The sequence below is a fragment of the Podarcis muralis genome, chromosome 1, assembly GCF_964188315.1.
Source record: "Podarcis muralis chromosome 1, rPodMur119.hap1.1, whole genome shotgun sequence".
NCBI lineage: Eukaryota > Metazoa > Chordata > Lepidosauria > Squamata > Lacertidae > Podarcis > Podarcis muralis.
The window spans coordinates 8,904,556-8,931,067 of record NC_135655.1 but is presented as its reverse complement, the minus strand read 5'-3'; the positions used below and the strand labels follow the sequence as shown (position 1 = coordinate 8,931,067).

Below are 26,512 nucleotides of genomic sequence, written 5' to 3'. Positions count from 1 at the left end.
ATGTAGTTTTTCAATTTCATTGTTCTGTATGGGACAATGACAATAAAGATATCGTATATCATTTTATTGGAGAGTTTTAAAATGAGAAATAAACAGGATCCGGTTTCATGCTGTTTGCCAGAAGAGGTGGAAGAAGCAGGATCAGAACACAAGGCATCCTCTCACATCTCCTGCCTTTGCAATATTCATTCAGGTTCCCAGAGTGTCTTTTCACAAGCTGTAGGTGGAGGAAGAGGGGAGGGGCAGGTGGTGGCAAAGGCTCTGGCCCAACTCTTTGGATCCTTCCTCAAGTTAGACGATCTTAATCCCATGATGCATTAAAGCTGTTAGGCAGCGAAAGTGGTCCTCTTTCCTACAGCCCAGTTGGAGGAGTGTTAAAAAAATGTTTTTGTTCTCTGTAACCCACCCAACTGATTGGGTTGCCCCAGGCACTCTGGGCGGCTTCCAACAAATATAGAAGCATAATAACATTTTAAATATTTAATCAAACATTAAAAACTTCCCTATGCAGGGCTGTCTTCAGGTGTCTTCTAAAAGCTGTAGATAGATAATTTATTACGGTCGGAGACCGTTTATCTCCTTGGCATCTGATGGGAGGGTATTCCACGGGGTGAGCGCCACTGCTGAGAAGGCCCTCTGCCTGGTTCCCTGTGACCTCATTTCTTGCAGTCAGGGAACCACCAGAAGGCCCTCGGAAGTGGACCTCAGTGTCCAGGCTGAACAATGGGGGTGGAGATGCTTCTTCAGGTATACAGGGCCTCTCCTTCGGGTATACTTAAGTATAAATGAAATTAAGAGCAGTCTGGACTAAGTTGTGCTTTTTGTTCATTGCAGGACGCTGATGTTTCTTACTATAAAAAATCTTCTTAAAGGAGCATTACGTTCTCCTTTTCACCAATACCAGCATAAGGAGGAGGAAGAACCCCGGCTTAAAGTACACATTCTTTTTTGAGGATAAGGAATGACGTTATAATACGTAACCCATACCTGTTTCACTATAGTCTCTTGAATAAAAAATGATTTTATAACGCTTGTTGATAATGTAGTGTGGTTAGCCACCAAAAACCTTTACTACCTGGCCTTTCATGGTGCTATCTTCCGCTGTATGCTAGGGGGACCATTCAAATCTACAGCCCATTCCAGTATTTTCTCAGGCCCTGCCTTAATGTCTTTAGTGACTCATTTACTGTTTTTGCCTCTTGCTTCATTTCAAGACCTCAGGATACAAAAAAAGAATGTTAATATATGCAGGTGTCTCTCTCCAAACAATGCATTCTCAGGAAAACGTTTGTTAGGCGAGCGCTTGCATAAAACCAGCCATTTCCATTGATTCCTATGGGGAAATTTCTAATGTGTTCCTGACCATGGAATTTTCACTGGAAAACCCTCCGAAAGCTTGCGAAAGGCAAATGAGGAAGGGGGAGTGGGAAAGCTCTCTACAGTTGTCCAATCCCCCTTTCTGCCTTGTTCTGGTGAAATGGCTGCTATCTACTAGCAAAACACAAATAAGTAAGGCTTGCTTAAGGCTGCTTATTTGTTTAAACAGGTCTGGCTGTTTGGATATCTGAATGCAGTGGGTATAACGAGGTTTGGGTACTAATTCCTCGTTTTTGGATGGATTTTTGCATAACGAGCGTTTGGATAGTGGGACCTGCAGGTACACAAAAAGGGCCAAGCTTTTATCTACCACCTCCATTTTCTTACTGAATGCTACTAAGGCAGTGCTGTGTTCTTAAAGTGGTTTTCACTATATTTACATTTATAAAGAAAAGTACTTTGGCAGCAGTTAGATCTCATGTTGACTTTTAGCCTGGCTTTCTCCCATGTGGCGATGAGACCCAAAGCTGCTTCAAATTTAAAAGATTAATTCAAATGAGCCTTAAACGTGTCTTGATTATAGTTAGTAAAAACTTGATTATAGCTAGTAAAAACAAAGGTTCACAAGCTTGCGCATTGAAGCTGGCTTCTTTCTGCTTTTCATCATCAAGGCTAGCCGTTCAAACAATGCGGCAAGCTGCTGTTAATTAGAAGCAGAAATTTCGGAGCTCCTTCCTGTGGGTGTGCAGGAAGGAAGGGGGAGGGGAGAGATTGCATGAAAGGGGGCGGGTGGTTTGGGTTGCCTTTGAAGCACTTGGCTTTATAAATGGGACACCTAGTAAGTCTCATGCCAAAATGTAAGTGGAAGAGCAGGATGGGAAGATACTGAAAGTTAAAGGACAATTCAAATCAAATGCTAAAACGAAGCAAAACGAGGTCAGAAAGCCTTTTCTACCCCCCAAAAATCCAGATGTTCATTTCCATGTTCTACAGCAGTCATTCTAAAGTACTCTGAGGCAGGAAATATTACATGAGATTTGTTTTTCCACCTTGCAGGGTACAGGTAAAAACGGGTTTCAAACCTCTCCTTGCTTATAGGAATTTTGGTCCCAATGATTTCAGTGTTATCTAGAGGTGGGCACATTAGCAGAGCAAGCTTTTCCACTTGCCAGGCTTATTACACCATGAGACTGCTTGCACCAAAGTAAGAGTATCCGACTTGCTATATTTGAAAAGAACTCGCTGCAGGCTGAACAGATGTATTATTGAGTGTTTCTTCAAGTATCGCTTTGACAATGCAAATAAAGTTATACAATATAAACAAGTGATAAAATTGAAGTGTGGTCTTTCAAAATCAGGGGGAAAGCTTTCATCCTATGTACATTTTTGTACTAACCTGTGGTTTCAAAGTATGTAAGCTGTGACCTGCCTTCTAATGCAAGTCACCTGTCAAGTTACTGATTTTTCATTTAAAAAAACAACAACCTCGCAGAATACATCAATGAGCTTATTGCCTGCTTTTAAGTCTTCTCCCAGCATCTCCCTCCATCAGCCCAACAAGGATCAGAGGTTCAGACATCACTGGGGCTGAAAGAGACACGTTCATAATATTCCTGCCCAAAAAACCCGGCCTCTTCTGCTGCCACCGACATCTTTGGCAACTTAAGTTTTCCTTGCTGCAAGAGTCAAGAAAATTAATGCAGTTTTTCTTTAGGAAACCAAAGGGCCAAGGGTCAAGTTCTAGAGCAGAGGTACATGGAGAGGTTCGCAGGAATAAACTGGGTAGCCCAGGGGAGGATCTGCTGCTTGTATGGTCAGATTCCTCAAGAGGACAGGATGAGCTTGGATACTGTAGCGTTCCTCGTCGTCGTTGGTGGCGTAGAGCAGCTCCCAAGAAAGGTTTGCCCACTGCCCTCTAACAGCTTCGCTGTTCAGTTTCCCCACTTGCACTAGGAATTCCTGAAGGGTGAGGACTCTGCTGGTATAAACTCCCTGAAAGACAAGGCACATACAGTCATACCTTGGGTTACAGATGCTTCGGGTTGCGCACCACCCTGAACCCGGAAGTACCGGAACAGGTTACTTCTGAGTTTTGGCGCTCGCGCATAAACACTAAATTGCGCTTTGCGCATGCACAGAATTGCAACCCGTGCGTGTGCAGATGCAGCACTGCAGGTTGCGAATGTACCTCCCACACGGATCACATTCACAACCCGAGCGTCCACTGTATGTGGAAAATTAGCGCTCTTGTATATTGCTGACAGCAGATTCTGACCCATCAGAGGCTTGTCGTTGGAATGGGGAGGAAGGTAGTTTTTCACTCAAATATTCTAGAGTTTAGGGTGGGGGACACTTCAAAGTAGTGTGGGAGATGGTGACGGGGTTGCAGAGTGAAGGGCCATAGCTCAATAGTAGAGCATCTGCTTTGCATGCAGAAGGCCGCTCGTTCAAACCCCAAGATCTCCAGGTAGTGTTGGGAATGTCCCGTGTCAAACCCTGGAGAGCCACTTCCAGACGGTGTACACACTACTGAGCTAGGCAGACCAAACTCTGTATAAAGCATCTTCCAATAATAATAATAATAATCATCATCATCATCTGGGTGGCTCCCAATTGAATATTAAAAACACAATACAGCATTCATCATTAAAAACTTCCCTAAACAGGACTGCTTCAGATGTCTTTTAAAAGTAGGAGAGTTGCTTATTTCCTTGACATCTGATGGGAGGGTGTTCCACAGGGCAGGCACCACTACCGAGAAGGCCCTCTGCCTGGTTCCCTGTAACCTCACTTCTCGTAGTGAGGAAACCGCCAGAAGGCCCTCGGTGCTGGATCTCTGTGTCCGGGTTGAACAATGGGGGTGGACACTCTCAGGTATACTGGACCAAGGTATACTGACTTTAAAGGTCAGCAACAACACTTTCAATTGTGCTCGGAAACCACCTGCTCAATCACCTTGGCCCAAGAATGGAAGATTTGAAACTGGGCAATAATTGGCCAGGTCTAAAGATGTTTTTTAAAAAAGTGGTTTAATGACTGCCTCTTTCAGCGGGTCTGGGAAGGCTCCCCCGCAGAGAGAAGCATTCACCACCCTGCAGACCCCATCGCCCAGCCCTTCCTGGCTCGCTTTTATTAAGGATCAAGGAGACAGGTGGTTGGTTTCACTCGTCCAAGCAGCCTGTCCACATCCTCGGAGGTAACAGGTTGGAATTGATCCCATATAACATAACTAGACAGGACTCCAGCACTCTCCTGCCCCAGCCCTGCTCCCAAATGGAGTCTACCTCCTTCCGAATCTGAGCGACTTTATCTGCAAAAAACTTTGCAAAAGCATTGCAGGAGTTCTTGGGGTCCCTACCAGGCTCCGGTGATGAAGGTGGTTCTGATAGATTGTGAACCACCTGAGTCTCCTGCTGCTGTTTTCTGCAGTTGCAATAAAGGCAGTGAAGAAGGTCCTCTTCGCCATCGCCATTTGGTAGGCTCAACATTGAGCCCTAACCTGTGTCCAGTCCAATTCAGAATGAGTTTTCTGCCACCGGCGCTCTAGCCATCTCAACAATTGTTTCATCGCCCTCATCTCCAGGGAAAACCATGGAGCAATCGGAGGGCGCTTCAGAGCCAGACATTCAATAGCCCTGGTTAACTCTGCATTCTGGCGGGTCACCAGGAAAACAGCTGAAAGGCCATCGACATGAGATAAAACATCCCCTACCACTCTCTGGAAGCCATTTGGATCCATTAAGTGGCGGGGGCAGACCATCCAAATAGGTCCCACCTCCCTGCAGAGGGGAAGGGTCATGGAGAAGTCCAGTTGCACCAGGAAGTGATCTGACTATGGCACTTCTTTTGTTTCTCTTTTACTTAGTGTCAGATCACCTACATCCATAGAGGTGAACACCAGGTCTAAGGCATGTCCACAGCTATGAGATGGGCCAAACTTATTTAGGGAGAGCCCCATGGAGGCCATGCTTTCCACAATGTCCCAATCGGCCCCTTGTAAGTTCGTGTTGGCATGGATGTTAAAATCCCCTAGGTAGGACAACCAAATTAGGTGTCTCCAGGAGCACATCCACCACGACCTGAAGCAGCTCGGGCAGGGAATCCTTGGTGCAGCGGTGAAGTCGGTACACCAAAAGGAATTCTGTACTGCCCCTATTGCCCAACTTCCAGAACATGCACTCAGAAAACTGGGTCTTCCCAATAGGACACCTGGTGCAAACTAGTGACTTTCTAAAAATCACTGCAACACACACACACACACACACACACACACACACACACACTTCGCCCACATGACCTGGATTGCTGTGGGTAAGAGAAACCTGGTGGACAAGCAGCGACAAGGACAGGCCCATCTGCTTCATCCAACCAAGTCTCTGTCACACATGCCAGGTCAAGTTCTCCATCCACAATCAGGTCGTGGATGGCAGTGGTCTTATTCATCATTGACCTGGCATTGCACAGCAACACTTTCAGGTCATGTGGGTTTCCCTTGCTGATTCCAGTATCCTTCTGGTCAGGGCCAGACCCAGAGGCAGGGATGGTCCTCAAACAACGACTAAGCCTGCCTCCTTGGTAATGACATGGTCCTACATTCCTAACAATGAGCGTGTCCCTACCCACTTCACAGATGGAAACATCTGCTGAGTCAAAGTGCCCTTCAGAAGCAGAGGAACATCCTTGGATACAATCCAAGGCCATAAAATACCTTACAAGGTTATTAACTGAGTAAAGAAATTGGTTGTTTCATGCCCCCAAGCCAGTTACAACAGCTGAATCATAGTTTTGGATTCAATTAAAGGATTCGTTGTCCAATAACTACATCTAATTCAAGCACCTTGATTGGGTCTAAAAAGTTCTTTTGAACTGTTTTTAATTAACACTCTTTTACAAAAAGCAACATTCTTGTGCCTTGCAGCAAAATTCATGCATGAAAAATAGAAAAACCACTTACCATATTAGGGTCATGCCCCAAGGAAAAAAGATATGGCTTCTCTCGTAAAACAGCTTGCTGCCACTTTTCTTCAGACACCAGTCCAATGTACCAGTCGTTCTCATATTCTTCAAGACAGCTTAGCAGCTCTTTGAAACTTTCCACTGGTCCCAGACTTGCTTGGTCAACCAAAAGCTTAACTGTGTATCTGTAAGATAAACCATATAAGGACCAGTGCACAATGTGTAGATCTATAAAGCTACTTAAGAAAGAATGCCTATAACGACACCCTGGGAACACTCATGTGTGGCTGAAGCCACAGCTAGATTTGCCTAGGATTAATTATGAGCATAACATGCATTAATCACCCAATAAGGTTATGTCTGCACCTGCTGATTTGGGAAGCAAATTACTTGCGTGTAGCTCATTCAGCCTTCATGGTTTCCCTGTCCTGTCTGGCCAGTAGTTCCTGCAAAAACCCTTTAAACGCTCTTTGGCTAGACTGCACATTAGATGGTAAGAGGGCTACTGGATCAAAACCAATTTTCGAAGAAATATATTACAGCTTTCTATCCACGCAGCCGCAGAGGGCGATTGCAGCTGCTCTGCCACACATGGCTTGACCAACTCATTTACTGAATGGTTCTGTTTTAAGTAAAAGAAAAAAAGACATCCTTCTATAACTTTTCCTGATTAGCATTCTTACTCATGGCTTCTTAAAATGTAAAGGCCAGAGCCTCTTGAGAACAGGTCATGAGCCTTTTAGCGATGCCCTTGTGATTTCAGAGTCCCGCCTCACTCAAAGAATACTGGAATCTTGTACATTTCTCCAAGAGACACACCCTTGGTTTTTATCTCCAGTGCACAGTCTAGATTTATGTCCAATGCACATTCTTTTAAGGTTTGTTCAAGACTGTATGTACTGACCAGGAAATGTGCACAAGTGTTTCTTCATGGACAGATGATGTGCATTCTCTATAACCCATGCTGAACGTGCAGAGTGGCACATTAGTGATTCAGCTCACAATACTATTAATCTCTCTCTCTCTCTGTATATTTGTATGTGAATGCACAACTTTATAGTAGGGGTGGCTAAGGCCCAGTCTGGAGGCCCAACGCAACCCAAATCCATTTTTTCTGCTCCCCCAAAACCTCCATTTTTGGAGGTAAAAGAAAAAGCAATGTAATAGCACAGAGAGGGGGCAGTGGAGTCCAGTACTCAATGCAGAAGCAAATCACCCCATCCCCAGTCATTGTTTATTGAATTCACATCCTGCTCTTCCTCCCAAAGGGAGGCCAGGAAGGCAAACAAGTGATAAACATAAGATACTTTGGAAACAATTGCAATACAGATACCGGGCCGAGTTCAAGGTGTTACTATTAGTATATAAAGCCCAGTCCTTGCTGGACTGGTCATGTTGTGCGGATGCCTGATTAGTGTCTTCCAAAGCAACTACTCTATTCCAAACTTAAAAATGGAAAGTGTAATGCTGGAGCGCTTCTCTACTTGAAAAAAAAGAGGGTAAAACTACAGAAGGTAAAAGCGGAAATCTCTGTAAAAGCTGTAATTGAGATACAGAAGTCTGAAAGTGCTGAACTCTAGAAAGAGGAAAATACAGTTGTTTGGAAGTTAGAAGAACAGACTGCAAGCCCGTGCTTGGAGAAGCATAGGGCTGTAAATATTATGTTTTAATTCATCTATAACTATAAGTTTCTGCAAGTAAAGTATTTGAATGTTAAAGTCTGGACATTTGTTTTAATTTCCGATAAAGGTTGCCAGTCCTAAATATGATTTGAGCTTCTTAGCTGCACTTTTGCTACCCTTATTTCAACAGTTTCTTGCCACGGTTACCTGAACACTTTCAGGGCCAGCTGAAACAGCTCCTGCTTTGCCACCAGCCAGTCCAAACAGACCGACCAGGGGAGGCCTCCGTTGTAGGCTCTGAATATGTGGCCAGGCGAGGGAAGAACATCGTCTAGCCCAAACACGGCAATGTAGCAGGACAGGGCACACTTGACGTACAAGTCTTTCAAAGCAGCATCTTTAACGATGTCCTCGAGTAAATTTGAAGGGTTTTCCTTCAAGGGGAAGAAGTCCAGCTGGCGAAGTACAAAATGGTACCAGTCTTCCGGGAACTTCTGCTTCATTTCGTAAAGTTTGGCCACAGGTAAGGGTACAGTTCTCCACTCTTCGGGAATGCTTAGCAGCTCAGAATAAGAGTTGCTAAACTTAACAGGGCGTAAATCCACCACGCCCCATTTCCCCCCAGTGTCTACAGCAGGAAGACCAAGGACAACAGGTTTGTAGAGTTTATTGACACTGGGGGCCTCTGGCAGTTCGGTGTCTGTGGTGTGTATTTCGACTGAACCTGGGAGAGAAAAGAAGGGTCTTGGTGTGCTTCCTCGCGATGCCATTTTGGGTCCTTTCTTGCTGGGTTCATCATCAAAAAGGTTGCTGTCGTCAGTCCACTCATCTATTGATTCCACACTGAGGTGGTCATCATTTTTCCAGGAGTCTGGACTTTCTATTGCCTTGCTTAAAACTTCAGGTGGCTCCACTGAAGGCGACTTATGCTTGGATATGGGTGTTCTTTCACGTGTTCTGTGTGTTTTTGATTTCTTATAGCAGTACTGGACTAGCACCCATAAGAGGTTTTTCAGAAAATCGTCTTTCAACTGCCTCCGGTTGTCAGGCGAGTCAATAATTCCAGACAAGACGTTCCTGGCATCTGAATAGAGCTTCACAGGAAGAACACAACAAGGTGTTAAAATATTTAAAAAGTGATGGTTGAGGGAGAGGATCTTCCTGTGCTCCTCGTGTTCGAAGGCCGTCTCAAACATTTCATCTACTTTGTGAGCTTCAGCAGTATGGCAGGAGGTTTCCTGCAATTCTAACCCCTGAAAATCAAACAGACAAAAAGGGGAAAAAAGATTTTAAAAAACCTGTGTATTCAAGTACACAGAGTAATACACTGGCTCAGTTTAGATGGTCATCACAATCATAGATTTTGCAGGCCCACTTCAAGCCATGGTTTTAAAGGTAGCGCTAACCTGATTTGGACATCACAACGAACATATGGATGGAGTAGGGATGGGGAACCCATGGCGCTCCCAATACTACAACTCCCACCAGCCCAGCCAGCATGTCCAAAGGTCAAGAACCGTGGGAATTTAGTGCCACAACATCTGGAGGGCTACAGGTTCCCTCGCTATGTAGCCCTTCAGCTTTAATGGGACACAGAAAGCAATGTCTCACAGCAAGATCATCTGCATGAATATCAGCTTTCTGAGCCTGCAAACTGCATCATCATGAGTGTTTATTGTTATTAGTTCAATTGTTAAGTTTTTATGACTAATTCTACTTTTTATACACCTTGGGTACTCTCAGTGGAAAGATGGGGAAAAACACACACATGCATACGAACAGTGAGTTCAGTTGGCCGAGTGCTTATCACTTTGAAATAGAAAAGGTGCCAATTCATGGTTTCTACATGGGTCTGGTTTAGATCTGCTTTTAAATAAGCCACATGCTCATTAAGAACAGCTTGGTTTATGAACAACTTGGACTAAGAACGCTGCAAATCCGGAAGTAGGTGTTTTGGTTTGTGAACTTTGCCTTGGAAGCAGAACATATTCCGCTTCCTGTTGAGTGTGTTCCATTTGTAAATTGAGTCCCCCACTGCTATGGGAAAGCACACCTTGGTTTAAGAATGCTTTGGTTTACTTGCTGGTCATTGACCGTATTAAAGATATTTGATTTGCTTTGGTTTAAAAACAGACTTCCAGAACGGATTAAGTTTGTAAACCAAGGTAAAGGTACCCCTGCCCGTACGGGCCAGTCTTGCCAGACTCTAGGGTTGTGTGCTCATCTCACTCTATAGGCCGGGAGCCAGCGCTGTCCGCAGACACTTCCGGGTCACGTGGCCAGCGTGACAAGCTGCATCTGGCGAGCCAGCGCAGCACACGGAACGCCGTGTAAGCCAAGGTACCACTGCACATTATGTTGAGTCTCAACAGAGCTAAATATCCTGGAGGAAGAGAGATTATTATGATAGAGAAGGGGTGAGTGCTGTGTGGTCAAAAGACTCTTACTCTATGAACTATATAGGGTTGTTTAAGAGAAAGGGGGGAAAGGCCCTTCTAACCTACGGTGCAGCACTAGAGAGCAAGAACGGTGTGTTTTTCTACCTCAGGGCAAAACTGGGATAGTAGCAATGGGGTGTGTACTGAAATTGAGTGAGCAAGCATGTGTGGCTGCTTCTCTGTCACCCCCCACCCACTGCTGAGCATTTGTGCAGGCTACTCGCTTGCCCCAGCTGCAAGTGCAAGCATGTGAGCATGAGCTGGCATGCAACCCTCCAAAGGGTGGTGGCTGTTGGGCGGAAAAAGGTTAGCCACCCCTGCCTTGGGTTGGCATCCATCTGTCTTGAGAGACAATGGAGTGTGCATCCGGGGGTGAAATCAAACTGCTGCGTTAGCAGCACCGAAGTGACCTCCCTGGGGTGCAAGCCTGGGCTGCCCAGACGACAAGACCCCTCCTCTCGGCCTCGCTGATGTGGCCCAAAGGAAAGCAGAGAGAGCAAGACGTTTGACACCAGCTTAGCTGCAGGAGTCCCCAGAAGGAGGCATACAAGGCACCATCCAACTGTCGTAGCTCCTGAGCCTTTGCTTCTCCCGAAGAGATCCTGCAAGAGTGGGGATTTACTGCAACATTTTGTTGCTGGTCGTACTCATAAAAACATGCTTCATCCTTTCCCTTGAACTGGGATTTTTTTTGGGTGTGTGTGTGTGTGTGAGTCTCCCGCTAGCCCCTTTTTTTTGCACTTCTGCAAACTTTAGGTTTCCCCAAGCCAGTAGGTATGGTCCCCTCCTGTGCATGGATATGGCTATTTTAAGCTATGTATGCAACACCACACGTCTCTAAATGTTGGAAACAGAGGGGCAGGGCAGTAGAAAGATGGTCAGAAGGCAACACAGCAATATTCAACCTAAAACATGCTAGCAAGAACAGTTTCCGAGTTGCAGAAAGGTTAAGCAGCTTTCTGAATGAATCAGACACCTTGGGTTGGATTCAGACTTGCCATTATGGGAGCAGAAGCACAGACACCCACCACAGGCTCCTCTTAGAGCAGCTTTCGCCAAGCCGGGACCCTCCATATGTGCTGGACTGCAACTCCCATCGGCACCAGGCAGCATTTTGTAGTCCAAAACATGCGGAGCACAAGTTTTGGGAAGGCTGTGCTACAGGAAGAGGGGTGTTTTGGGCCAGTTTTCTTTCCCACCCACATTACAGCCCCCAACGCTACTTCCCGGGCTGTTCTGAAAGGGTCTTCAACCCTCCATGTAGGTCCTGCAGAAGGAAGAGGGAAATTCACAAAATTCCTCTTCCCTAGGGACTGGATAGTCCCGTGAAAAAAGTTCCACCCCCAGATAGTCTGAATCCAATGCCCACACATGTAGCATGTTTTCTTTTTTTAACTTTACCCCTCCTTGGGTCACTCTAGCAGATAGTTCGTGCGCCATGAAAATTAGAGCAACTTCTACTGACTGCCAAGGAGGGGGGGAGCTACTCCTCTGCCACAATGGTACCAGATAGGCTTAGCAATAGTCACCTTGATATTAAGACAACAATAAGTGAAGCCTCTTTCTAACACAAGGATCCATACCAGTCTGTCTTGGAATCGGCACAGGTAGTGAGAGCCAGGTGAGCAGAGCCCTTTTGAAAAAGACACACACACACACAAAGAATTAATTTTTGCTGCAGGATTGCTGAACGGCATTTTGGAAGGGACCCCGAGGGACATCTAGGCCAACTGCCTGCAATGCAGGAATCAAGGCAACGGTTGTTATATTCACAGAAAAGTGGGGTTAAAGTAACAAACTAAATACATCAGACTACATCATAGCCATAATCCTGAAATTGCTTACTGAATCTCAGCTGTACATGACTGCAGCTATCACACTGACATGCACAGTTTCTACAAAGACACAGCTGCATGTGGTTACTATTTCCCTTTTTTATATATTAAAAAAAAGGTACAGTGAGAAAAATAAAAGGACAAACCCTGACCCAAATGGCAATCCTCGAAAATAATGGAGAGATGGGGAAATTGTTGTGTCGACAGGTTACAAACAGATTCTAGCTATGGACGTTTGGAGACGCATGGATGTCATGAGTTTCAGTTGAGGTTTTCTGCTTTGAATTGGTTGTTTCCATTAGTGGATACAGTGGTGCCGAACGGATCAACAAAATCTCACTTTAATGATTACAGGAAAAGGGCTGCCACACTAACAGCAATTGTTGAGGAGAGAATTTGGTAGACAAAGCTTTTGCAGTCACCGCAGCATGGAAGAGAGGAATCGGCTCTGCACAACTGTTCGTGCACAACTATTATTTGCAACTACACTTTTAAAGAGAACATTACTGAATCGAACCAAACCTATTTTGTCGTAGAAGCAAAACTACTCCCCCCACATAACTGCAGGGGTTTGAGATGTGTCAGATGTCGGCTGACTGCATACCACTGATTACTAAATTATCTCAGCTGGCACAGTTAAAACTACAGCGTTTCAGAATAAAGCAAGTGCAATCTAAGAAACCTGCCATTACATTAGTTAAAATTTAAAATAGCCTTTTCTATCCTGCTGAGCTAATAGAGTGCATTCTCTTGCTAACATTTTTGTAAAGGTTTCCTTAATTGTGCATAGCTGCCAAAACTGATAAAATACGCCTTAACCTTAAAACATAAAGTGATATCCTGCCAAGACATGTCTAGTCAAGGCCTCGCCCATTAAAGACCAGGTAATTTTTTTCTTGATAATTAATTTTTAAAATCATTTAAATCCCCAAGGCATACATGCCCTAGCACAGAACTCTCCAATGTGAGCCAAAGAGATTTCCTACTGCATTTCTCCCCATACCTTTGAAAATGTCTAACATAGATCCCCACCCATCAACCCTAGTAACAAAGAATAGTCTTCTTACATTGCACCTGCTTTTGATATCCATTTACTGATATGAGAAAATCATTTTCCAGATCTGGTAACCACTATGGGACTGAACCATACCCTACATACCCAGAAGCCTCCATTCAGCTGTAGCAGCCTTTAGAGGCCACAGCTGCTACAATCAACTGGAGGCTTCTGAGTATAAAAGGTCCGATTCAAACTGGCCTCATAGCCATGTAGTCAGGTCAGCTTTCAGCACATGATAAAATGTGATCTAATGAGTGACAAAGTTGTTTTGAAGCTTACTTACCCAGGCTACCATTGGACAGTGCTGACTGCAATGCAGTAGTCAAACTTGGAATCATTTGCTGGTAATATATGGTGTCAGGACAAATGCAGGCCGTCACACCCACAGGTCCCGGCCAACTTCGGATAGGTCTTGGAAAGCCAATCAGAAATATGGGGAGACTGAAAAGGGGCAGCAAGGGGGAAGACAGAAGTGCAGACAGCAATATGAGGGTCAGTACAACTGGAAAGAAGACAATGTTGAGTGTAATCAGGGTAGCAGTGGACTTCCGGCGTTGCTTTTTCTCTGTCCATGATGTCAAGAGAACAGTAAGTGCAAACTGCAGTTTTGAAACAAACTGAAACAGTCGATCCCGGATTATTCCGACCTAGCAGGACAGAAATAGCATATCATTTTTTCTTTAAATTGTAGGCTCTTCTACAGCACTTTGTATTGCTAAAGTCGCTGGGATGTCCTCAGAATATTATTATCAAGCTTGAATTGGTTGTCACATGGTTTTCTGACCCTAACTCTGGTTTGAATCAAAATAGGAGTCTATTTGGGAAGGAATAGGGGAGGGCTGAAGGGCAATAGCACGTTTCATAAGATTTTTAATTATTATTATTAAAGGTAAAGGTAAAGGTACCCCTGCCCGTACGGGCCAGTCGTGACCGACTCTGGGGTTGCGCGCCCATCTCGCTTAAGAGGCCGGGGGCCAGCGCTTTCCGAGGACACTTCCGGGTCACGTGGCCAGCGTGACGAAGCTGCTCTGGCGAGCCTGCACTAGCGCAGCACACGGATACGCCGTTTACCTTCCCGCTATAAAGCGGTACCTATTTATCTACTTGCACTTAAGGGTGCTTTCGAACTGCTAGGTGGGCAGGAGCTGGGACCGAACGACGGGAGCTCACCCCGCCGCGGGGATTCGAACCGCCGACCATGTGATTGGCAAGCCCTAGGCTCTGAGGTTTTACCCACAGCGCCACCCGCGTCCCATTGGAGTATGTAGATCAGATCAAATACCATCTGTTTGGGTTATCAATTTATCTTAAGAGCTGCTCTGTATGGCCTGGGACCAGAGTATCTTAAGAACCACCCCACACTCACACCAGTCTGCTGCAGTGCCACAACAGAGAAATCTCTGTACGAGGCTTTCTGCTTTCAATTTTTTGGCCTCCACTGGGGGTGGGGGAAAGGCATGAGGCACGGGACCTTTTAAGTGGTGGCACCTGCTACAGAAACTTTCCCTGGCTCAACTACTGCTTGCCTTTTGGTGAGCAGCTAGGACTTAACCTTCTCCAAGAGGCTGGTCTGACCTTTTAAAAACAGGTTTTGACAGTGCCACTGTTTGATACCAACTCTGACTTGTTGTTCTTGACTTGTTTAATTGGCCTTTTAATAATTTGCTTTAATTTCTGCTTACTTGGTTCACCACCTAGGATATATATATGAAAGGAGGAATAGTAATGCTGAAGGAAGCTACAAATAAAATCAGACTTACCAGCAAGAGCCTGATTCCTGTATCAATGCTTCTATTCCACCAAAGATCAGTATTGAACACCAGCAACTGCACAGTTGACACTACCACCATATCCAACAAAGCATGCTCTGTATCCTGCCATACCTGGAACAAAGATTACTTTATTGACTTACAATATGTTCATCTCACTCCTGACCTGAAAATTTTAATACTTAAAATAAAAAGGGCTATATTCAACACTGCAGCTCCATCCGTGCAACGGACTTCTGTGTGCACCACAGAACTGTGCCTTCCTCACTTGTATTCTACAGCCCCCTTGTGCACCCTCAAAATCTGCTCTGGAGACCTAACAGAGGAGATTTTGGAGGTACGTGGAAGCACATGGGGATGAGAGGAAATGGAGGCCCATTAATAGTAATAACTTACCCTACCCATTTGACTGGGTTGCCCCAGCCACTCTGGGTGACTTCCAACATAATATAAAAACACAAGTGAATATCTAGCATTGAAAGCTTCCTGATACAGGGCTGCCTTCAGATGTCTTCTAAAACTAGAAGATAGAAGATAGCAGGTACCACTACCAAGAAGGCCCTTTGCCTGGTTCCCTGTAACTTTTTGCACTGAGGGAACGGCCAGAAGGCCCTCAGAACTGGAACACTGTTCATGCAGTTTTGGATACAACCCAAAACTGTTATTCCTCTGGTTTTTTTTTGCAGGAGTTTCTCAAATGTTTTTGGGTGCCTGACCACCAAAGATCTATTCAAGTATCTTTTTTTTTTTTAATGCTGCCTAAAATTTACTCGTCTTTCCTCTGTTTGCCATTTTTGTCCCATACAGTAATTCTCATATTATTATAGAAGTTTGTTTTTTTTTTAAAAAGGGTAAAAGACTCCTGGACGGTTAAGTCCAGTCAAAGTTGACTATGGGGTTGCAGAGCTCATCTCCCTTTCAGACCAAGGGAGCTGGCATTTGTCCACAGACAGCTTTCCGGGTCATGTGGCCAGCATGACTAAATCGCTTCTGGCGCAATGGAACACAGTGACGGCAACCAGAGCTCACTGAAACGCCGTTTAACTTCCCATCACAGCGGTACCTATTTATCTACTTGCACTGACGTGCTTTTGAACTGCTAGGTTATAGAAGTACTGCCTTAGGCTAAGAACAGCATGTGCAGTCCACCATGTGCTTGTTTTGTGTGACTTGCTCTAATTCCAAGAATCAGGTTTTCAATTAATCTTTACTCAGGTCCCGAGGAAAATAAAATGGGATTGGGCAATAGAGCATTGGCAGAGTCAGACAAACAGAGCCCATAACGGAGAGCAAGAAATTACTCGCACCAGCTGTTCCCACTGCCAGCTTTTTTCGTATCTCTCTCAGAATTCAAAGTTCAGACCATATAATTCCCCCATGTTCTCAACAGCACATCCAAAATGGTGATAAATGGGGGGGGGGGGGGAGAAGAGAAAGAAAAAAGTAGCAATAAACTCAAACTTGGCAAGCTGAATTCTGCACTAGATAACTCCATACAAAACCATGGCAATATTCCAGACACAAAATACATCTAGATTTAAACACGGTACATCAAACCAGTAAGCTAGATAATAGAAAATAATAATAATAATAATAATAGAAAAAGCACTTTATAAATAGTGCTCTATTAATGCTTTCCAAGTAGTCAAAATACTTTGCATGCATTATCTCAGTAATCCTTACAAACAACGTTAAGGCTGGCCAGTCTTTTACCCTCCACAATACACGATGGCATCTGCGGCAGAGAACAATCCCTTGTCTAAATCCAAACAACGACCAACAATGACTTAGGTCAATGTTACCTAAGAATTCTTTAACTAGAGATACTTAAATTTAAACATGGGGCCGTGAAAATACAAGTCACATTGTCTACATCCCTTATTATGAACAAATATCCCCTTACAGGAACTGGAAAATGTAATTCTCACATCCATTCGTTATTCTATCTTCCCTAAAAATTAAGTGCTTTTCTTCCATGGTGCTTTTTTTTTTTTTACAAAATACTTAAAAGTTACCATTCTAAAGCCTCTTGAGAATCCAATGGAAACATATACAGATGGAAGATGATGCAGAGAATTGTCTAGGGAAAGAAACGCTATCATAGCAAATGGAGACACTGAAATTACAAGAGAAAAGAAATTATACACAATGTTTTTCCTCATACAAGAAGTATATACATAAGGGGCATGCTTCAGAACAGAGATTTTGCAACCATGATCTACAGAGTTTTGTCTATTTGGGATTCCATGGGAAGTTGGAAAGAAGGCAGCAATGAATGTTCCATTTACTAAAACAGAGTTCAACACAGTGCACTTAAATTTGTGCATGCAGGTAAAAGTGGAATTATATACTTAATGATTATCAGGCCTTTAAAAATCGTTTACACTGATGTTATGTGGCTCTCAGCGGCTGACGTTCTCTAGGTGACTCTCACTGGTCCCAAGATCTTATGAAAGGCTCAGATTGGCTTTTATCTCTGGCAAAAATGCAAGGTGTCTACAGGATAGGTGTCTATGTTCTAACATCTCTTCAAAATTGAGTGGGCAGACGTTCATCCCCCATTAGAAAATGCTTAACTGGGACCTTAGTGTTGTGCTAACAGTTTTGACTTTTAATAACTGGTTCTTATTTTGTTTTAATGTCAAGCAATTTTATGTTTCATTTTGTAAGCTGTTTTGAAAATCTTATTGCAAGGGGCATTGACATAATGTCTTTGTCACTTTCAGAAGTCAGTGTAATCCAGTAGCCCTTTTGTATAATAAGACTGATCTGCCAATTGCTACACTATATACTATAATTACAGAAAAAAATTCTAACAAGTTTTCTATTCAGCAAATTGGGGAGAGGGGGAGAGAAGGGATGTTCTGAAACATTTGAAATCAGTTGTAACATGTCAAATTAGATATCCCGGTCAATTGCCTTTGATAGTAAAACCTATTGTTTTTTATTGCTTCATATGCCTTAAATTCTACAGTTCTGTGCTAGATAATGGCCAATTCAATTCTTCTACTGTATTCTGAAATTCAGTACACCAGCTAAATTGTATTTTATTTGAATGATTAACTTAGGTAGAGAATCAGATATTATCTCCTAAATGCCTTCTTCTAGATTGGCACTGGGTTTGCGGACCCTTGGTGCTCCAGATATAGTGGGCACTCGCTTCACTCAACATGGCAAATGGTTAAGGATGATGGTAGTTGTAGTCTAGCAACATCTAGTGGGCCACAGGTTTCTCACTCCTGCTTTAGAATCTAAGAATGACCATTAAATCAAAGCTTATTTTTAAGGGAGAACTCAGCAATTCAGTATATTCCACAGAATGTGGCATTTATAAAGGAACACTTATTCAGTAAACCCTCAGATCATTAAGATTTAAATGCCTTGGCTCCACTTAATGTGGGTTATTTTGGAATGTACGTATAGAACATTTCATGAATTTTCTTCAGTCTCCAGCTTATACATAATACAGAAGGCTGCAGGCTCTCTTACCTACAGCTAGCAAAATCCTTCTGAGCACACCAATTTTCTTTAGCCTCTTTTGTTTCTCCACAAATACATTCGCGGTCATGACATCCTTTGGATAAAACGGGTTTCGCAACATTCCGAACAGGTACACGGCCTGAATCTGTCCAAGAATCCACGTCGCAAGGAACAATGCCATCAGCAAATAGCTCACAACAGCCTGGAGGCTGGTTTTAGAAAACGCCTGAGGACCGAGGAAGGAGTGCAACAGGCCAGCTTCCAGGAGAGCCAAAGTCAATGCAGTCAAATAGAAAACAAATTCCCGCCATCCAAACTGGGTCCCACAACAGCCAGATGCCTTTGTAAACTTGTTGGAGGCTAAGCAGTTGATGACAGTGCACTTGAACGCAAACCCAATCTCTCTTAAGTTAAGACTCAATGCAAATCCAAATCCAGTCATGAAGAGGACGACACCAAGAGTGCTGGGGATGAAATAAGAGGCAACAGCTGTTCCCACAGAAATCAGAAACATTAATAGCAGCCTAGAAAGGGGAGAAAAAAGATTTATTTGGTTAGGAAGAAGTCATAAATGACATCTGGAGAGTTGGGTCTATTTTCATTTTGGGAAGAGCCATACAGTGGTACCTCGGGTTACATACGCTTCAGGTTACAGGCTCTGCTAACCCAGAAATAGTGCTTCAGGTTAAGAACTTTGCTTCAGGATGAGAACAGAAATTGTGCTCCGGTGGCGCGGCAGCAGCAGGAGGCCCCATTAGCTAAAGTGGTGCTTCAGGTTAAGAACAGTTTCAGGTTAAGTACGGACCTCCGGAACGGATTAAGTACTTAACCCGAGGTACCACTGTATTAGCAATTAATCTCCTATGCAGTTTTGCAAACTGTTTGGAGGGTTTGTGAAACTTGCTTTGAAGCCTGTGTGTAGTTTAGGGATATGCTTCTGCTGAACTGCATGGTTTTTTAAAAAAATAAAGAATATATTGGCACCCCAGAACCTAATAAACTTATGAGAGCATAAATTATCTTAAGACTGGAGTTCACGTCAACAGATATGCAAAATGTTAACCTAAATCGGCAGATATGGTTGCAGAGGGTGAGGAATTTGAAGGAATGAATTCAGGAGGATGCAAAATGCAGGCCATTTCTTTCAAACGTCACTGTTTACAGTTCCATTAGGATAATGCTTCCTGCATCCGATTAAGAGGACTCTAGTTCATGAAAGGTTAAGCTTTAATACATGTCTTTGCCTTTAAGATGCCACAAAATAAGTTGTTTTTGCTGCAACAGATTACTACTATTTGTTCATTGCTTTTACAAAACGAAAATATTAAAATGCAGAATTTACCATGCATTTAAAAACCCATAAAACAGAATGAAACTGAAGAGGAATAAATGTGTATTCTTATGCCAAACAATGATTACCTTGTGTTACTTGACATGGGTGAACCGCCTAGACCGAGCTCCAACACTTGTTCCATTCCCCAGAGAAAAAGTGCGTCCAGTGGGGGCAAAATTCCCAGAGTCCACAAGAATGGCAAACACAAAAACACAACGTGCAAAATCTGGTTTGCCAGTTTTAAAGCTGGAACATCAGCAATGAATCTGGACAAAAAATGGAAATATGTATTATTTCTGGGACAGAAGACAGGCTTTTTACATCCAGTCGCATTGCCCTGCCCACCATTTTGCTGAAGAGTTTCTGAGCCCTATTATGGATTGTTTCAATTTATGTAACTAAATACAAATGTTTACAGAAAGATGTTGCACAAGATGGACCAGTAAAAAGTACTGATTTGTTTAAAAGATTATAACCTGGCTTCCATAGCAAGAAATAAATTAAAATCTCCTAAGGCAGTCACTGCTGTAGGCCGCGCATACATTTTTACCTGTGAGTGAGGTCCACTGCGAAGAAGACAAAAATGTAGAAAGGTCTCATCAGAGGTACAATTTCGTAAGTGTCTAGTGCTTGGTACGTAGCTGTCTCTGAAGCAGTATTGACAATTAAGGAGTACTCCCCAATGCAGACCGTCACCCAACCAAAGACAAAGATCACAACAGTTCCTCCAATGTTACCTCCATACAACGAGGCGATTCTATTAGGTAGAAGGTACCAAGTTCCTAAGCCACACAGCACCCCAGCGAGAAGTGAGTGAAAGATGACGTTAACTATGTATTTCTTGCCTGGAATAATAAATTTGACTGTCTCTGAGCCCAGACAACTAGAGAACTCCCATTCATCTTCATCCGTTAGGGTACTGTGGGTATGCACTCTTTCCACCGAAGCCGTTTTCTGTTTTGCATACAGGCTTGCTGCCTGGACAGTAACAGCAGCAACTAGCATGAGTCCTCCAGAGACAGCAGCCGCAGAATAGTCTTGCAGAACACTTAGTTGGTAGAGCAGCGTCCCCACACCTCCCAGAAGACATGGTAGCAGGAAGAGAAGAATCTGGTTCACGTAGACATAAAGAGGCGCAGGGTGTCCCAATTTAAATCGAGGGCCGCCCAAAACAGTCTGCGGAAAACGTTTCAGGAGGAATTCTTGTTTGTGGTCGTTCAGCAGAGGAACATCTGGGCCCATTCTCATTCACTCAGACTTTGAATGAATCTCATTTTCTCTGAGGAGGAAAAGGGACAAAAGTAAAATTTTACTAATAAGAGTGCCATTCTAAATATTGATAATAAAACAGCGTTTCTCCCAAAAAAATGAAAGTGAAAGCCTCGTTCTAAAAACCAGATTCTCCATAACCCTGATTGGGGCAACATTAGGTCTAATAACTCCCTATTAGGGGGGGGGGAATTGGGCATATTCTATCAGCTGATTCTTCCTCAACCTCCCCTCGCAATCCCCCCCCCTGGGGTGTGGCTGCTGTCATAGAATCGAGTTGCAGAATTGGAAGGGATCCCCAAGCGTCATCTAGTCAAACCCCCTGCAATGCAGGAATCTCGTCTAAAGCATCCATTACAGATGTGCTTGAAAAACTCCCAAGCAAGGAGAATCTACAACCTCTTGAAGGAGGCTGTTCCACTGTCACATGCTGGCAGCTTCTGGGAGCCACAGGTGAGAGCTGGTAGCCCTTGGGAAGATGCTTGACTAAAACTTCCATCGTCCCCCAATTATAGAACATCCTGAGTGCAGCTCATGGCATCTGGAGTCCAAAAACATCTGAAGGACCACAGGTTCTTCACCGCTGCTTTAGGGGAACTGTTCTGTATATTTATAAACAATCTTTCGTGAATGAATAATTGCATAACTGACATTACTATCCAGCAGGCTATGCAGTATCTGGGTGGTTTCAGTGGACTCAAGCATGACCACAAATCAAGACATCATTATCTTACGCAGAGGGGAGCCTTCTCCCCAGAAGCATCTCACTACATTAGCTTTCTCCTGGTCAACTGCAGCATGACATCTGCTTTTTCTTCTGGTATCTGTGGCCGTAGAACAAGAAGCACTAACCTAGACACTCCTTAAACCTCACCTGCCTTGCGTTGCTTAAGGGCAGCCTGCTTCATTTTAAATTATCTTTTATTACTAGCAAGAGGGGGGAAAGCAAAGCGATTTTTCAAATCTTCCTACTATAATATTTAATACCTTTTAAGTGTCTCGGTAACCAGCATCCATTATCTTCTGCTTGGGAACCACCACAGGATTTACAAAATAAAGGCATCGTTGCCTGTTACGAACTATGGACACAGGCCTTTCTGAATCACTACCATGTACCACTGACAGTCATCTTACCCCACAGATTAATGGTTTTCAAGTCCAGCTGGTCAGTAATAAAATTTAAATTGCTGCTAAATTGTCTTAAGAGAGAACACATACTTTAGAGCAGAAGTGAAGAACTTCAAGATGCTGCTGGACTTTCAACAGCCTCGGAGGATCTAGATTCAGGTAGGCAGCCATGTTGGTCTGACACAGTCTATATATATATATATATATATATATATATATATATATATATATATATATATATTTGTCCAGTAGCACCTTAGAGACCAACTAAGTTTGTTCTTGATATAAGCTTTCGTGTGCATGCACACTTCTTCAGTGTTTCAGTATATCTGAAGAAGTGTGCATGCACACGAAAGCTTATACCAAGAACAAACTTAGTTAGCCCCAGATGAGATATTCAGCTTTTCCATCCTAGTTTTTCATGATGCCTTACTACTCTTAGGCTTGCTTAGCAGGTAGAAGAGGGCAACAGAATGGGAAATACAGGCAACCCACCATTTATGAGAAGGTTACATTCCGAGGCACCATGTGTTTAAGCCAAACTGCATATATTTGAAACACCACTTTAAAAGCCTGCAAACACCCTGCTCAGCTCCCATGCTGTTCTGGTCCTTTACCGTACTTTCTCGGGGCACTTCCAGGTTCAGTACAATGCATGTGTGCGCAGTCACACACATATTGAGCGTGTGTAAATGGAGAATTGCCTGTAATAGAACACCACACCGGAAAACCGTTGGTGAACTCATGCCAAGGAATAAAATTCTGTGGAATCGCCTGTGAAAACGATCTCGGGCGCCCAGGCTAGGAAGGATGCCCAAGTCCTCCTGAGAGAACCAGTGCCAGACTAGATGGACTAAGGCAAGACTTAGTATAAGACGCCTTCCAATATGGGCCCAAGATGTTGGCAAATCAGAAGCAGGTCTGGCTTAATAGCACTTCTGGAATGTGTGCTTGCTGGTGGCGCCATGTGCTCAGGCTGTAGCGACTGCCAACAGGGCCTTCAGCATGTTTGCACCAGCATTACAGAAGTCTGTCCCTTGGTTATTAAACAGGGACTTGATATTCTGTGCTTTGTAAGAGGATGATTTTATATTGTGTACGTTTATATGTTCTTGATCACTGGTTAGATAGGATCAGGCAGTGCTATTTTTCTAGAAAAAGAGGTGAGGTGCCAGAACTCACCATGAGTTGTTCTTTTATAATAAGGTTACCAGATTTTTTTTTCAATGAATTCGGGGACACCTTTCAGCTTCAATGGATTTTGTCAGGGGACTGATTTGTAAATCTGGGAACTGTCCCCAAGAAACAGAGACATCTGGTAACCTTATTTTATAATGGCAATTCCCCTGTACACACCTGTGTATGTATGCCTAATGACTTATAAATGATGGGAAAAATAAAGCTTCCTCCTACTACCCGAAAATGCTAAAACAGTGGAACCTTGGTTGACGAACGTAATATGTTCCAGAAAACCATTCAACTTCCGAAACGTTTGACAACCGAGGCGCAATGGGCAGTCGGCAAAATCCACTGAAAAAATGGAGAAACGCGCCTCGGAAGCCATTTGACTTCTGAGACGTGTTCGAATAAGGAAGCATTCACTTCTGTGTTGTTGGAGTTCAAAAGCCGAAATGTTCTACTTCTGAAGCGTTCAACAACCGAGGTTCCATGTGTGGAAGAGGCAGGTATAATGAAGTTTGCTGCACAGTGGAAGCTAGACCCCATCGCACCGCACACTAGCCCCGCTGCAAATACTGGAGAACCAGTCAGTGATTTAATTGCTCCCAATACATTAATAACTGCACAAGAGTGTGTGTCCACACACACAATTGTTCTGTACCAAAAGGTGCAAACCCAGATATTGGAAGAAGCCAGATTATGAACCAAAAGTGGAAACCTAGCTTTTAATTCAAGCTCAGGTTCAGTTGAGGTTAAGTGACTGTTTATAAGCTAGAATGTAGGTGTACTTATCAATTAAATGTTAAAACATCAGCTTTCAGTTCTTTATAAACTAGAATGTAAGCCTAACTAAGTGTACACTGAGACACGCAGAAAGGCACATGTGGGAATCACACATATAAAATATAAACTTCAAGTATGAAAAACTAAAGCCAATTTTCAAGCAAAGAGGCTTCTTGCAACTCAGGTGTCATTTGGGGACGGAGGGGGGCAGTTTATGCCAATTCATCAAAAAAATTAGAGTGGCTTTAAAGGGGATTCAAATTCACGGGGATTCAGAATCAAACACTTTACCCACTGCACCACAGTACGACTGCCAACTTATCAGGATTTTTTTTTTTTAATGCGGCCTACTTCTGTGCCTGTTTCAGCAGCCTGATTTGCAGAAATCTGCAAATACAGAATGTTTTGCTATTCGCTCACCCCCATCTCTTGCGCAACAAGCTGGTGTTAAAAAGCACAGGGTGCAATGGCCAATTAAGAGTTGGCAACCCTAACCAGCAAGTTGAGGCTGAGCCTCTCAAGAGACATGGACGCCGCTTGTGACCAAACAGAGGTCAACTCCACAGCAGAAACCAACATACCTGGGGAAGGTTACATTTCAGAGGCTGAAAAGAACGGCAGGCTTGCTGGATGAAACAACCCTTTAAAGAGAATCCGTAGCCTTAAAAAAAGAAGAAAACAAGTTATAAAGCAGAGCAATTAATGAGATCCGTTCTCCCTCACCCACCATCACTTGGCAACTGCAGAGGAACTAACAAACACAGAATAGGCACAATACACACCCACAACTCTACCTTTTGATGGTTTCTATAGCGAAAGGGTCAAGTTGTCATAGGAAGGCCAGGAGCCTCATGACAAAGCAAGTCAAAGGGGCTGAGCAAGGGCCCAACCCAGGCTGGCAGCAGCAACAGCCCAGGAGCTGCACAGCAAAGGCAAGAGGCTGAGCAAGAGCCCTGACCCTGGCTGGCAGCAGCAACAGCCCAGGAGCTGCACAGCAAAGGCAAGAGGCTGAGAAAGAGTCTGACCCTGGCTGGCAGCAGCAGACCAAGAGCCACATACAAAAAAAAGGGGGTTGAGCAAGAGCTGGACACTGGCTCACAGCTGCATAGCAAAGGCAGGAGCTGAGCCAGAGCCAGACTCTGTCTGGCAACCGCCTAGGAGCCACATACCAAATAAAGGCAAAGGGGCTGAGCAGGAGCCAGACCCTGGCTGGCAGCAACCCCAGCAAGCAGCTGCCTGGGAGCTACGTACCGAAGCAAGGCAAAGGGGTGCTTGAGCCAGACTCTGGCTGGCAGCAGCAGCCCAGGAGCTGCATGGCAAAGCAAGGGCTGAAGAAGAGTGAAACCCTGGCCGGCAGCCACCACCCAGGAGCCACATACAAAAGCAAAGCAAGGGGCTGAGCAGGAGCCTGACCCTGGCTGGCAGCAACACGCCGAGGCAAGGCAGGGGCTGAGCAAGAGCCAGACCCTGGCCGGCAGCAGCAGCAAGCGCCTTCCTTCCTCTCCCCGCCCGGAAAACCCCAAACCAGCCGCTTTTCGGGGGGGAGCAGAGGCCGAGAGAGGGCGAAAATACAACCACATAGCGAGTCCCGTGGCCAGTTTAAAAAACGTTTATTATTACGGCAAAAGCCTTTCATGCTTAGCCGGGTGGGGCCGAGAAGGAGCCCCAAAGGCCGGAAACCTGACAGGAAGGCGAAGAAGAAGGGAGCCTGCGGAGGAGCCGCCGCTCCTCCTCCCTTCCCTTCTTCGCGCCTTTTTCTCCTCAGGGCCGCCGCCGCCATTTTGGCCCCGGCAAAGCGGAGGAAGGAGAGCGCGCAACAGAGGTCTCCTCGGAGGGTAGGGAGCGGCCGTCGCCGATCCCGCGGGGACCCGCACCTCCTCCTCTTCCCCCCCGATATCGATCAAGAGATATCGATCCATCGCCCACTCACCCAGCCGAGGGAGCCCGCCCTTCTCCGGGAGCCTGGGGGGGGGGGGAGGAAAAGATATTTCTATTTCTCTCTCTGCTTTTATTTATTTATTTATTTCTCCCTCTCTGAATTCTGCTCCTTCCTGGGCTCCTGAGGAGGATGCGGGGCTGGGAAATGGCTTCTTCTTCGGCGGCGATGGCCGGCCGCCGTGGCGCCTCCCCTTCCCTCCCCTCCTCTCTCCCTTCCAGGGGGAATCAAAAAGGGGGGAAGAAAAGAAAGGAAAAGAAAAGAAAAAAAGGGGCTGCTTTATTAACAGCAGGCTCTCTCACCTGGCGAATCGCAAAAGTGCGCGGTGGGTGCAGAGGGAGACGAAGAGGCTCCGGCAGAAGAAGGGCGGGCAGCTGGCAAAACCCCATTATTATTATTATTATTATTAT

At 44.5% G+C, this 26,512-nt stretch overlaps 2 protein-coding genes across 11 annotated transcripts in view; one reads left to right on the top strand and one right to left on the bottom strand.

The window, feature by feature from the left end:
- DHRS7 (dehydrogenase/reductase 7) overlaps positions 1-2,641 on the top strand; it is a 24,283-nt gene extending 21,642 nt beyond the window's left edge. The window contains exon 7 of the mRNA XM_028738201.2: positions 835-2,641. Within this exon, the coding sequence (XP_028594034.2) occupies positions 835-870 (36 nt within the window). The 3' untranslated portion in view covers positions 871-2,641. The remainder of the gene's footprint in view (positions 1-834) is intronic.
- PCNX4 (pecanex 4) lies at positions 2,576-26,512 on the bottom strand. 10 transcript variants are annotated; one of them, XM_028737737.2, is made up of 12 exons: positions 26,405-26,512; positions 24,748-24,827; positions 20,358-21,086; positions 19,894-20,073; positions 18,484-18,998; positions 17,010-17,110; positions 14,986-15,108; positions 13,509-13,872; positions 11,863-11,966; positions 8,103-9,148; positions 6,272-6,458; positions 2,576-3,309 (listed from the first exon to the last, which is right to left on the bottom strand). In XM_028737737.2, the coding sequence occupies exons 3-12, from the start codon at positions 21,053-21,055 to the stop codon at positions 3,058-3,060; spliced, it is 3,570 nt and encodes a 1,189-aa protein (XP_028593570.2). In that variant the 5' UTR covers positions 21,056-21,086; positions 24,748-24,827; positions 26,405-26,512; the 3' UTR covers positions 2,576-3,057. The 10 variants fall into 10 exon arrangements, with proteins under 10 accessions (XP_028593570.2, XP_028593478.2, XP_077777565.1 ...); XM_028737645.2 differs by lacking the exon at positions 26,405-26,512 and adding an exon at positions 26,097-26,284; XM_077921439.1 differs by lacking the exon at positions 26,405-26,512 and adding an exon at positions 26,097-26,284 and having other exon boundaries at positions 11,917-11,966.